The sequence below is a fragment of the Ostrinia nubilalis genome, chromosome 11 (genome assembly GCF_963855985.1).
Source record: "Ostrinia nubilalis chromosome 11, ilOstNubi1.1, whole genome shotgun sequence".
NCBI lineage: Eukaryota > Metazoa > Arthropoda > Insecta > Lepidoptera > Crambidae > Ostrinia > Ostrinia nubilalis.
The window spans coordinates 12,345,518-12,357,470 of NC_087098.1; the positions used below are offsets into that span (position 1 = coordinate 12,345,518).

The 11,953-nt window shown below is 37.4% G+C and overlaps 1 protein-coding gene across 1 annotated transcript; it reads left to right on the top strand.

Annotated features, from left to right (window-relative positions):
- The first annotated feature begins 4,497 nt into the window (after window positions 1-4,497).
- LOC135076286 (toll-like receptor 7) lies at window positions 4,498-8,852 on the top strand. Its single transcript, XM_063970769.1, has one exon. The coding sequence runs from the start codon at window positions 4,690-4,692 to the stop codon at window positions 8,554-8,556; it is 3,867 nt and encodes a 1,288-aa protein (XP_063826839.1). The 5' UTR covers window positions 4,498-4,689; the 3' UTR covers window positions 8,557-8,852.
- Window positions 8,853-11,953: the final 3,101 nt, after the last annotated feature.

Here is an 11,953-nt window from a genome sequence, read left to right on the forward strand (position 1 = left end):
GAAATCTAAAATAATCTAGTAACGAGGTAAACTGATAATAACGAAGTAATGTTTGACATTTAGAACATACATAGAAAAAAAACATAATATATACATAGAACCTCCTCCTTTTTTTAAATCGGTTAAAAAGCAACACACTTTTGTGCAAAAACATACCGGACGTACTTAATTCCGCACGTTTCCTTGGAGTTATTAAATAAATAATATTCCATACAAAATTCATATCCATCGCTAAGGAACGTCTAGACAGGAACCCGAGTCACAGCTTATTACTCGTGTTGAGTGCAGTTAATATTAAACACGCTGTAACTGAATCATAGCCTTGTGAATTTGTGAGAGCCACTTTATTAATGGGACTTTGGGCCAAGAAGTTACATTTCTCGTATAAAAATAAAGACAAACGAATGTATACATTATTAAAATTTTCATACAAATCGGAATTTATAAAATTTATTTTGTATGAAAATTAAAAAAATTTAAATGATGATATCAAATTTCTGACTTCACCATACCATTTATATGACCATGTTAACATGGGCTAGTGTCGGCTCATATACCCATTTACCTAACACCCTGTATAATCTTTCCAAAAAATAATCTACAATATAAAAATGAATTGCAATATGTGTTGGTAAGCGCATAACTCTACAACGCCTGGACCAATTTTATCAATTCTTTTTTATTATGCTCGTTGAAGTCCAAGGATGGTTTTTACGACGAGAAAAATTCGAATAATTTCCGGGAAACAGAAATTTTCCTAAAAACAGCCCTTTTTTCACGCGGGCGAAGCCGCGGCCGGAAAGCTACTAATATGATAAAAGCAATTAAACGATATTCGAATATATCTCTAAGAGAAATCTCAAAACGCTTACGTTCTGCTTACGTTCAATTGCCATAGATTTCTCTAACAGTATTATAATTTGACGATGTCATATTCCCACAAATAAGCGCAATATCCATTGCCTACTTACCATAACGATGCACCGAGACACAGTAGCGGCCCTATAAAAGCTATTAGCTATAAAACGGTTACCCTTATCGCTACAGGCATCTTCATTTGAATAGATTCGGCTCTAAATTTCGCCGCTTTGTCTATTTTACTGTCGATCGATATCGACGTGTTATGGTATCGCCTTAAGCAGTCGACTGTTTCAATAGCTTTACATAGTTCGAGGCTGGTGTGGGCTCAACTATTCTTGATATGTGTGGAGAAAGGGATGCGACAGTCAGTGCTATCGATTTGTATCGGTAGAACCATTTCCATGCGACAATTGATACTGATCTATGACCAGAGCTAGTAAGGTTAATGACGTATGCCCTGTATTGTCATAATTTCCCAGTACTAGAAATACAGGCTAAATTCTCAGATTTCAAAATTCATGGAATGATTTTTAAAAATAGCTCTGGAAATTCGTTCAGGCAAACTGTGAAAATCAAATAACTCATATAACAACAATACCAGGAAAAACTAGGAGTACCCATCGTAGCTAAAAAAAGTCCGTAATATTACTGAAAAATCAGTTTAGTCAATATTAAAAATAAAACAGCCAATAATTATTCTTATAGAGAAGAACCTCCTCTTAACTCTATCTTATAAGATACCTCTTAAGTTTCAGGAAGTCCAATATAATTTATTCGCGGGACGGCGAACGTAAAGGCGATCCCTACGATTTGAATGGAACACGCAATCGGCCGTTGTCGCCACTCGCCAGTCGGCTGGATACAGGTGCCGATTAGACCTGAATCGGTATCAGATGGGACGGCCAGCACGCAACGCAGACGAATGGCCCAAGAGTAGGAAGGAGGCAATGGGAACATTAATATAATTAAATGTGTATTTATTATACGAATTTTGAACAACAATGATAACGATTGATACAAATGTCAATGTTAGATGGGACGACCAGTACCTACGTAAAACTCTTATAAACTCTTAAAACTCATTTATTTCTGTAAATAGGCTTTAAAAAAGCACTTTTACACGTCCCAGTAACGTAGAAGAATGGCTAAAGATTAGAAAGCAATCAGAATATTATAAATCTATAAGTATTTATTCAATGAAAGTGTTTATTGACTACTAATTTGGAGAATCTTAGGCTGACTTACCTTTGACAAACGTCAAAAATCTGTCAAACTCCATACAAAAACACCGGTTGTCGTTATAGTTACGGTCAAAGTTAGGTGGTGCAACTCAGCCTTAGAGAACGAAAAAAAGTAGCCAACTTTAGTTGCGTTGTTTCGTAGCTATTGCCTCAGAAATTAATATTTTCTTGAAAATGGTTAAAGTTCCTTGTTAGCATTTACAGAATACAAAACAATAAGCAAGGGTAAGTAATATGGCCATTAATATACAAAAATAGCATTTCGCTTTTAAAGAGGCTCATTAAGCAACAAAAGGCAAAAGTCCTTAAAACACCACTTACCATCTGTCTTTAGTCCTTAACTTTCAAACTTAAGTGAAACGATCTACAAAGGAATAACTCATGCGCTTCAAACCATTAAAACGCTCGGAATAAACAAGGAACACTGATATACGGTAGCAATGCGTTAATACCCTCAGATAGCGCTACCAATAACAGGATCCCAATACATATTCTGTGGATGCAATTTGATCACAGATAACAATAGAATAAACTTCGCCTAGAGGTGCAAAATAACGTGCATTTTAATTACACTTCCGTGCTTTTAAATTATGCATGGAGTCATGTCGTTATCCTTAATAGCCGAGATAAAACCTAAATGGTTGCTTCGCTATTGGAGATTCTCTAATGCTTTAGAAAGGACATCACTTTATTTTTACTACCATCAATTACCACAATTGTATAGTCAACAAACGAGACGGTTAAATATTCAACAATTTAAATTAACTCTTAGCAAAAATATCATTTTCATTAAACTTTGCAAATAAAGCATAATGCGCTCTTTGTCCTACTGTATTTACAAACAGTACAGCATACGTTAAAACACGTCCGTCGGATTTAAATATCACCGTGCGGAATAATTAAAATGAAAACGAGGTGAAACATCAAACAAGATTATGTAAATCAAACAATATTCGCAAACATTACCTCGAAAGGAAATAAAAAGGTGGGCGGACACCGATCCGAATAATCCGGGAGATGATATGGTGTCGCGTTAGCGAGACGTCATCGGCAGTCGTAGCACGTTCTCCCCAGCCTGCGACATCAGGCCTCAAGATACAGAAAAAAATACACGACGCAACTTTCACAAAAGTGGGAGAAGTCATTTATCAAGCCACCGCTAAGAACTCGCGACAGCCAGAACTTTTGATACAGGATACCGCCACCAGACATTAATAACAAGGATATCATAGCACTCCCGTTTTTTAGGATGTCCTCAACGTGTTTTATCACTTAAGCCGCGAAACTTTGCTCTCAACATCATAGAGTTTTTGCGCTGGTAGCGTTAACCGCGACCTAGATAGAGGAACTTTTAGTTTTTCTATTGTGCATCGAGCAACCACTTTGTTGTTGGGAAACCGTTTTCTTTAACGAGACTTTCTTGTGAAGATCTCTAACAATTTTTATTCTTATTTAAATTTAAATTCCTTGCTTCCATTTATGACTTTGTAGTTTCCTGGTTCAGCGCTTTGTGGTTTGCGGTCAACTATTTTCTAGTTATATCATCCTGACGTTTAGGTTTGGAACTTGTTAATGAATCTAACAAGTTTGCACTCCCGAAGTACCACAAACAAAGCGTGCGACGTATCTTTATTCCCGGCGTCGGCTACCAAAACTTTGGCCGTATTCTGAACACAACTAACTTCCAGTTAGTCTCGTAAACGACTTTACGTGTCGAACAAGGAAATCAAATTATCAACTCCCACGAACTTCGCACCTCTTCCAGTCCGAGAGATACCGGAACACGTCCCCCAAAAACGTTGCCAGCCCCTGTTTGAAAATTCTGTACAATTCTTTAGACAAAAATGTGTGGGGCACGCGACGCCAAACAAGCTTTATTGGGTATCTTCACCAAAGTATGTGAGTAGGGAATTCAATAAGTGACAGCAAAAAGGAATTAAAGGAACCCATGTAAACACGGGTGCAGTTTATTTATGATTGCTTCCAGGATTTCATTGTTAGTAGTTACTTACTTACGTATTAATAACACTGACCATAATCTAGAGTACAAACAAGTTGAAAAAGGCAACAGTTAATCAGTGGAAATCAATTCCCGTCCGGATTGCATTCATAAAAATTCAGTAGCTCACTACCGATTCGAGGAACAGGACAACAACGTATCTATAATAATTCCTGAGACAGCGCAAGTTTCCTTTTTTAACTCGCTGTGGTGGCTCGATTAAGAAAACATTACATAATTGTGCGAGAGCGGTCGGGCGCGCTAGTGGCGCCATGCGAGGGAACGTGTAACTATGTAGGGGCGAGGGCGGTAGAACGGCGGAGGGGGGCGAACGAAGGGGCAGCAATGAGCGAACCACTCTCGCCGAACTGGCGAGCCGAGAACGTTAGTCGCAAACGAACCACGATGAGGCAAGCACGCGTCAGCGTCGCCTCCGACACCCGACGTACGTGCGCCGCGACGTAAACACGAGTGAAGTGAACTATTAACGATAATGTCTCAATAATAACCGACTGACTCGATCCCAGTGAATAAGTGACTGTTAATTACTGTCTCGATTTGATAGTTAGAGACAAATGTGTTTGGAAAATGTTTCAATTGCTGACTCTTTTGTTAGTGAGTTTGAGTGTTAATGCCGCATATGCACCGAGAGGCGTGGATAATTGCAGCCGATTGCCGAAAGGTGACCAAGGTGGCACCTTATGCCGGGTGCGGACACTCGATGCCGATGGATCCAGTTTGGCATCTGCGCCCGCGGAACACACGAAGCGGCTTACCGTGGAGTGCAACCAGCTGCTGCTCTTTGAAAGTTACCTGGAAGCAAACTATTTCCAAAGGTTCTCGTCGCTCTCCGAGTTGATTGTTCGCAACTGCAAACTACTTCGAGTGCCAGGCAATGCATTCGAAGGACTTCGCGACCTGAAAAAGTTATCGATACGCTCTAAAAACAGTGACTGGAGCCCGAACAAGAATTTAGAGCTATCTCTTGGAACTTTTAACGGGTTAAGAGAACTACAACACCTGGATTTGGGCGATAATAACTTGAAATCTATTCCATCAGATGTTTTCTGTCCCTTGGATAATCTTCAGGCGTTAAACCTTACGAATAACAAAATCAAAAGTGTAGACCGCCTCGGTTTCGGGAAAAGCTGCGGTTCCGGCCTTCGAAGTTTAGACTTAAGCCACAATGAACTTAAGTCCTTAACAGAGGAGTCGGAAATTACGGTATTAAGAAGACTTCAAGAACTACGGCTCCAGCATAATAATATCAGCGATATTTCAAGTGAAACGTTTAATGGACTTATTCCGTTACGAATATTAAACATTTCCTACAATAACCTTCAGTCGATACCTGAGGGCACGTTCGCGAACACGAAAGAGTTGCGAGAAGTGTATTTGAATAATAACCAGCTATTTGAGTTGGCCAGAGGCGTATTCCACCGATTAGAGCAGCTGCTTGTCTTAGATTTATCGAATAATCAGCTTTCTAGCGCTCATATAGACGGCGGGACGTTTATTGGCCTTATACGCTTAGTCATTCTGAATTTATCCAATAATGCTTTGACGAGGATAGATGGTAAGACGTTCAAAGATTTATTCTTTCTCCAGATACTAGATTTAAGAAACAACTCAATTGGATACATTGAAGAGAATACTTTCCTTCCTTTGTACAATTTGCATACATTAAATTTAGCTGAGAACCGTTTACATACGATAGACGAATATTTGTTCAATGGTTTGTTTGTATTGAGTAAATTGAATTTGAATAATAACTTATTGATAAACATAGATCCTAAAGCTTTTAAAAATTGTTCAGACTTAAAAGAATTAGATTTAAGTTCTAATCAACTTCATGAAGTACCGTCAGCAATATGGGAACTATCTCTTTTGAAAACTTTAGATCTAGGCGAGAACTTAATTACTGATATTAAAAATGGTTCGTTTAGGAATTTAGATCAGTTAACCGGGCTAAGACTAATTGATAATCAGATTGGTAATCTCACCATCGGCATGTTTTGGGATTTGCCAAGTTTACAAGTTCTGAACTTAGCTAAAAATAAGGTACAAGCTGTTGAGAGAGGAAGTTTTCAAAGGAATAAGCAACTGGAAGCAATCAGATTAGACGGGAATTTTGTGTCAGATATAAATGGAGTATTTTCAACGTTGCTAAGTTTGTTATGGCTTAATTTATCTGAAAATCATCTTGTTTGGTTTGATTACGCATTTATACCTAGCAATTTGAAATGGCTTGATGTACACGGCAACTTCATAGAGCACTTGGGCAACTATTACAAACTCCAAGATGAAATTCATATAAAAACATTAGACGTAAGCCACAATCGTATCGTAGAAATATCCCCCTTAGCCATTCCCAATAGCGTCGAATTGTTGTTCATAAACAATAACCACATAAATAACATCCAAGTAAACACGTTTATGGAGAAACGCAATCTCACAAGAGTTGATATTTACGCAAATGAGATATCTCATTTAGATATAAACAGCCTCCGGTTGTCCCCAGTTCCTTCGAACAAGTCTCTGCCAGAGTTCTATATAGGAGGAAATCCGTTTAACTGTGATTGCTCGATGGAATGGTTGCCATTGATAAACAATATGACTGCAATGAGGCAACACCCGCGCATAATGGATCTAGAGAATGTTTTGTGCAAAATGACGCATGCAAGAGGCGTCACCCATATCCCATTGAGCAATTTGAAGTCGACAGACTTCTTGTGTACATACGAAACGCATTGTTTCACACTCTGCCATTGTTGCGACTATGTAGCTTGCGATTGCCAAATGACGTGCCCAAATAATTGTTCCTGTTATCACGACCCCACTTGGCACACCAACGTGGTGGATTGCTCCAGCCAACGAGCTGTTGAAATACCAGAAAAGATACCTATGGACGCTACCGAGGTCTACTTAGACGGGAATGACTTTAAAGAATTGCAAAATTATGCATTCATCGGCAGAAAAAATATGAGATCACTTTATGTAAATTCGAGTGAAGTTGAAAACATACAGAATAGGACGTTCGCCGGTTTATCCTCCCTCATTATTTTGCATCTCGGAAACAATAAACTGAAACATTTAAATGGCTTTGAGTTTGAACATTTGACGCAGCTTAATGAATTGTATTTGCAAGATAACTTCATCAGTCACATAGCGAATTCAACTTTTTCCACTTTGCATTCGCTTAAAATTTTGAGGCTAGACGGAAATAGATTAGTCGATTTTGCCGTTTGGACCTTAAATAGTAAGCCAAATTTAAATGCAATCGCTTTAGGAAATAATATTTGGTCGTGTAAATGTAGATATTTGCAAAGATTCACTGCGTTTATATCTGATAATGTCCCTAAGATAATTGACGTAGCCGACGTGTGGTGCTGGAATACTGACTCCCCGACGCCACAAAAGAAAGAACTCAATCTAAATGGCACAATATGCAGCGACTATTACGCGGGAGATTCTGTTATAGATAACATGTTGGTCTCAAATTACATGCCCATGATGGTAACTACGCTCACTGGATTCATGTTGATCATGCTAGTCATCCTTTTGATTTTCTTGTTTAGAGACACGATTCGCATATGGCTTTATACAAGCTGCGGAATAAGATTGTTCCCATTCACTGGAGCGTACGACGACACTGATAAATTATACGATGCTTATGTCTGCTACAGCCCAAAGGATGATGATTTTGTTATTCAAACGTTAGCCGCTGAGTTGGAAAATGGGAGACCTCTATACAAACTCTGTTTACATTACAGAGATATACCTCAACACGGCTCCGCGTACATGCAGTATACGTTACCTATACCTGAAGCTGCGGAGGCGTCTAAAAGAATTATTTTAGTTGTCACAAGAAATTTCCTAGAAACGGAATGGTCTCGATTAGATTACCGGCAAGCTCTACACAACATTTTAAAATCTCGAATTTACACCTTAGTCATAATAGAGGAGAGTTCAATATTCCCAGAAGCTGAGTGTGATCCAGATCTGAGGCCATACTTGAAAACCGGTTTGCGGATAAGGTGGGGCCAAAATAAGTTTTGGGAGAATTTGCGATATGCGATGCCGAACAGGAAGTTAAAGTCGAAGTCGTCTAGTTATAGGAACAATATAAACTCATATACGATGAGAAGTGGTATGCAGAATGGTACAATGAGATCATTTTCGTTTACCGAGAAAATGCGAGGGTCCGCAGATGGCGTTAGTGCGACGCCTGAGTTTAGTGAAGATAGAGGGCAGCAGTTGCAATCTCATATTATTCCTGCTTATGGACCTGATGGGAGACCTCCCTCAGATCATATTTATTCCTCGATAGATTCAGATTACTCGTCGTTAGAGTTAGGAGGTAATAATCCGAATAGAAGAAGGGATTTTCGGCAATGGCCGCCCCCGCCGCCCCTCATTGACACCCAATCGTCAGGCCAAGCCTATCTCGTCTAGTCTATGTGCTTACAAACTCATTGATACCTAAATTATAGAACTCATTTAGTCAAGCTTCATGTGAATATTGTACCTATTATTGCGACGCGCGCTTTACCAAAAAATTTAATCTATTTTTGTATTTTCTCGCCGTTCCAAAGGGCGTTTGTTTCATAATTTTGGTGTAAATACATTCTATAAGACTGCTGTAGTATATTATGATTGTGAATTTGTATATAATGTGTAAATAAATGTCCATATAAGTCACGAGTATACTATTTATATACTTTAATAAAGCCATTGTGATAATTTTTGCATATTTGCATCTTTTATTTATACCTAAATCTTTAATTACTAAGATGGAATTTGAATCAACATTAAATTAAAAATAACATTTAAAATGAGAACTTACACTACTTACATCATATTTTTTTAATTGTAACCATGTTTAACTAATTTATTAGTCATGATTAAATAATAGAGTATTACATAATATTTCATTAGTCCACTTACAAATTGTCATGACACGAGTAAAAAATAATTAAGCAATCCAAGTTTTTTAACTCAAGTTCGTCAACTTTAACTCAGTTGTTGTGAACTTTTAATTTCATGTGTTTCATATAATTTGATAACAAAATAGTAATTTTACACATCACAATCCAAACTAATATTATAAATGCGAAAGTAACTCTGTCTGTCTGTCTGTCTGTTACGCTTTCCCGCTTAAACCTCGCAACCGATTTTGATGAAATTTGGCATAGAGATAGTTTGAGTCCCGGGAAAGAACATAGGATAGTTTTTATCCCGGTTTTTGAAACAGGGACGCGCGCGATAAAGTTTTTCTGTGACAGACAAAATTCCACGCGGGCGAAGCCGCGGGCGGAAAGCTAGTATCTCATAATTCCATCACCTAATAACCTGAGATAAAATTAGAATACAAATAATTTTTTTCTTTATTTCTAAAAAAAAACTTGGCTACAGAGCCCACACAGGGCAAAAAACTATGTCACCTCTGTTCCTAGTCCAAAAACGTAATGGTGGCAGATTACGAAAAAAGGTCTCCAGATACCTGCAGACTAAATCTGACAAAGCATAGGATACGGTACGTGATCGAAATACATAACAAAACACCGGTTCATAACATGCAGTGCCTACTGAATTTCAAAGCGCTATTTTCAAAAGGAATAACGGTTGTACACGACAATAGTATTATAAATTGGGATATTCTCTGTTTATGGAAGGGTCTTAATGATGTGGAGATGTGGTTTTGTTTGAATACGGAAATATGAAATCTAATTTAAATAAAATGTATTGTTGTTTTGACTAGGCCACCATCAAACGTGCTAGCATTAAAATTTGTGTTGTGTTTGATACACACCATTACAAATAACTGTAAACTCTCTACCATGGTCATGACACTGAAGTCACTAGCGTCCTATGAAAATTTTGCATGATACGCTATTTGTGCTATATGCCATAAATCAGTAAGAATTTCCACAGCTAGGATATCAAATAATTTAATGCTTGCTCGTGATCCAACCAACCACACAATCAATCAATCGAAGAAGATGCTTTGGAGACTTCATTCATTACACAAGAGGATCTAAGTTTGTGGTAAGTATAGTAAGTATTTAAAAGGATTTATTGTGACATCTTAAACAGTTTTTTAATATTTAAAAGTCGACTGTATTATTGCTCGACATTTTAGAAATTAAGTAAGGTGCTTCGCTATAATATTTTCATGGTATTTTACCTACAATGTACATTTTTATATCAATTTTATGAGTAGGTAAGTATTTGTTTCGAGTATGAATCATCAAAACGATAGAGATTACTCAGAGAATTCATTCGTAATCACATTTTTCCAACTAGTCTAGACATTGTTATCTCTTTGGTCTCGTATTTACTTTTAATTTTAACTTGCAAATCTCTTTTTTCACGACTTTTTTACACATATTTAAGTCTCCTGCCGCATTTGTCTGTGTCCTTTCCTGTCTAAGGGCTAATCTCAGGATGTCTGCAGGACTTTAGATAAGTGATTCACGAGGAACATATTCCAACAAGCTATTATTGTTTACGAATTTGTTATTTAGTAAGTAGGACGTCCGCGCTGGATGGGGCGCTACCAACCGCGCGATATGGAAACCATTGTGAAGGCCTACGTTCAGTGGACGTCCTGTGATTGAAATGATGATGATGGTGATTATTATTTACGAAAACAAAGGACGTGTAGGAATAGCTGAATCAATAGCTGTAGCGTCTCATTCGATAAATATATTAAGGCAAATAACCTTAATTGATGCGACTCCCGCTGCGAACGGAGTAGCCCACTGTGAGCTTAATAGACATGACCTAATCATGCTACTTAATACAAGCCGTGAACATTGGCTTTTCTATTGTTTATGAGTGACTAAAAACATACCTAAAAATAAGCCGTGAAAAATATATACTTTTGTATTATGAGCTTTTGTATTATACTTATTTTTCTAACCAACTTAAAAAAAGTTTGTAGTTAGAGTAACATGTGACTCATTTGGAACTATTACTTTATTATTGACTTTCATTTGCTCGGTCTTATAGTCGTAGTTTGGTTAGGATATTGATTGCATTTTGGTTCAGATCAGCTAGATTGGATATCTCGTAGTACATACATGGATACATAGATAAATAATGGAGAGCATATAATTAAGGCTATCAGATACTTAATGACTGTTCAAAAAGTGAAATAATGATAATAAATTATGACATTATTATGTTGGGTGATAACTCAAACCCAAAATAGAAGAAGGTAAATACATAATGTCCAAAGATAAAAAAATACAGCATTAACTATCACAAACACACAACATGCGCTTTAGACAAAACAATTTACACAGTTAACATGCAACCCCCTGGGAACCAAACCCACGATTTCGGGGGTGGAGAATGCACTAAATTAATTACCGGGGTCACAGAACGTAAGCAATTAATTAATTTAAGGTTTCCAGGTTTTGGTTTCTACTTTTCATAAAAATATGTTGCAAGTACAAAAAGTAGGTCAAATTTTAATAGGTGGAAAAAAGTTGTCAACGCGACCTTATTTCAATTGCAACAAAGACTTACGAATTTTTTGGCTACTTTGGGTCAAACTATTGACGCTGACTGTACCTCCTAAGCTTCTGTAAGAAAAAAATGTCCTATCAACCTGTCAATGCTCCATAGAAAACCATCAATTGTTACAATCGTAAAATGGCGAATGTTTATTTTAGAGCTGCAGTGTTACAAAGAGTTATGACTGGGTGGTAAAAAAAGCCTTTGTTTTTTCTACAACGAACACTAGTAGCTGTCTTCGACAAACAAAAAAGAAAGACATCATAAAGTACAAGAAACGTTATGAGTCATTGTTGACTCTTTTGACACAAATGCGAGAGGCAATAAA

Coding starts and splice junctions, on each gene's coding strand:
- LOC135076286 (XM_063970769.1), top strand. CDS start 4,690: ATGTTTCAATTGCTGACTCTTTTGTTAGTGAGTTTGAGTGTTAATGCC.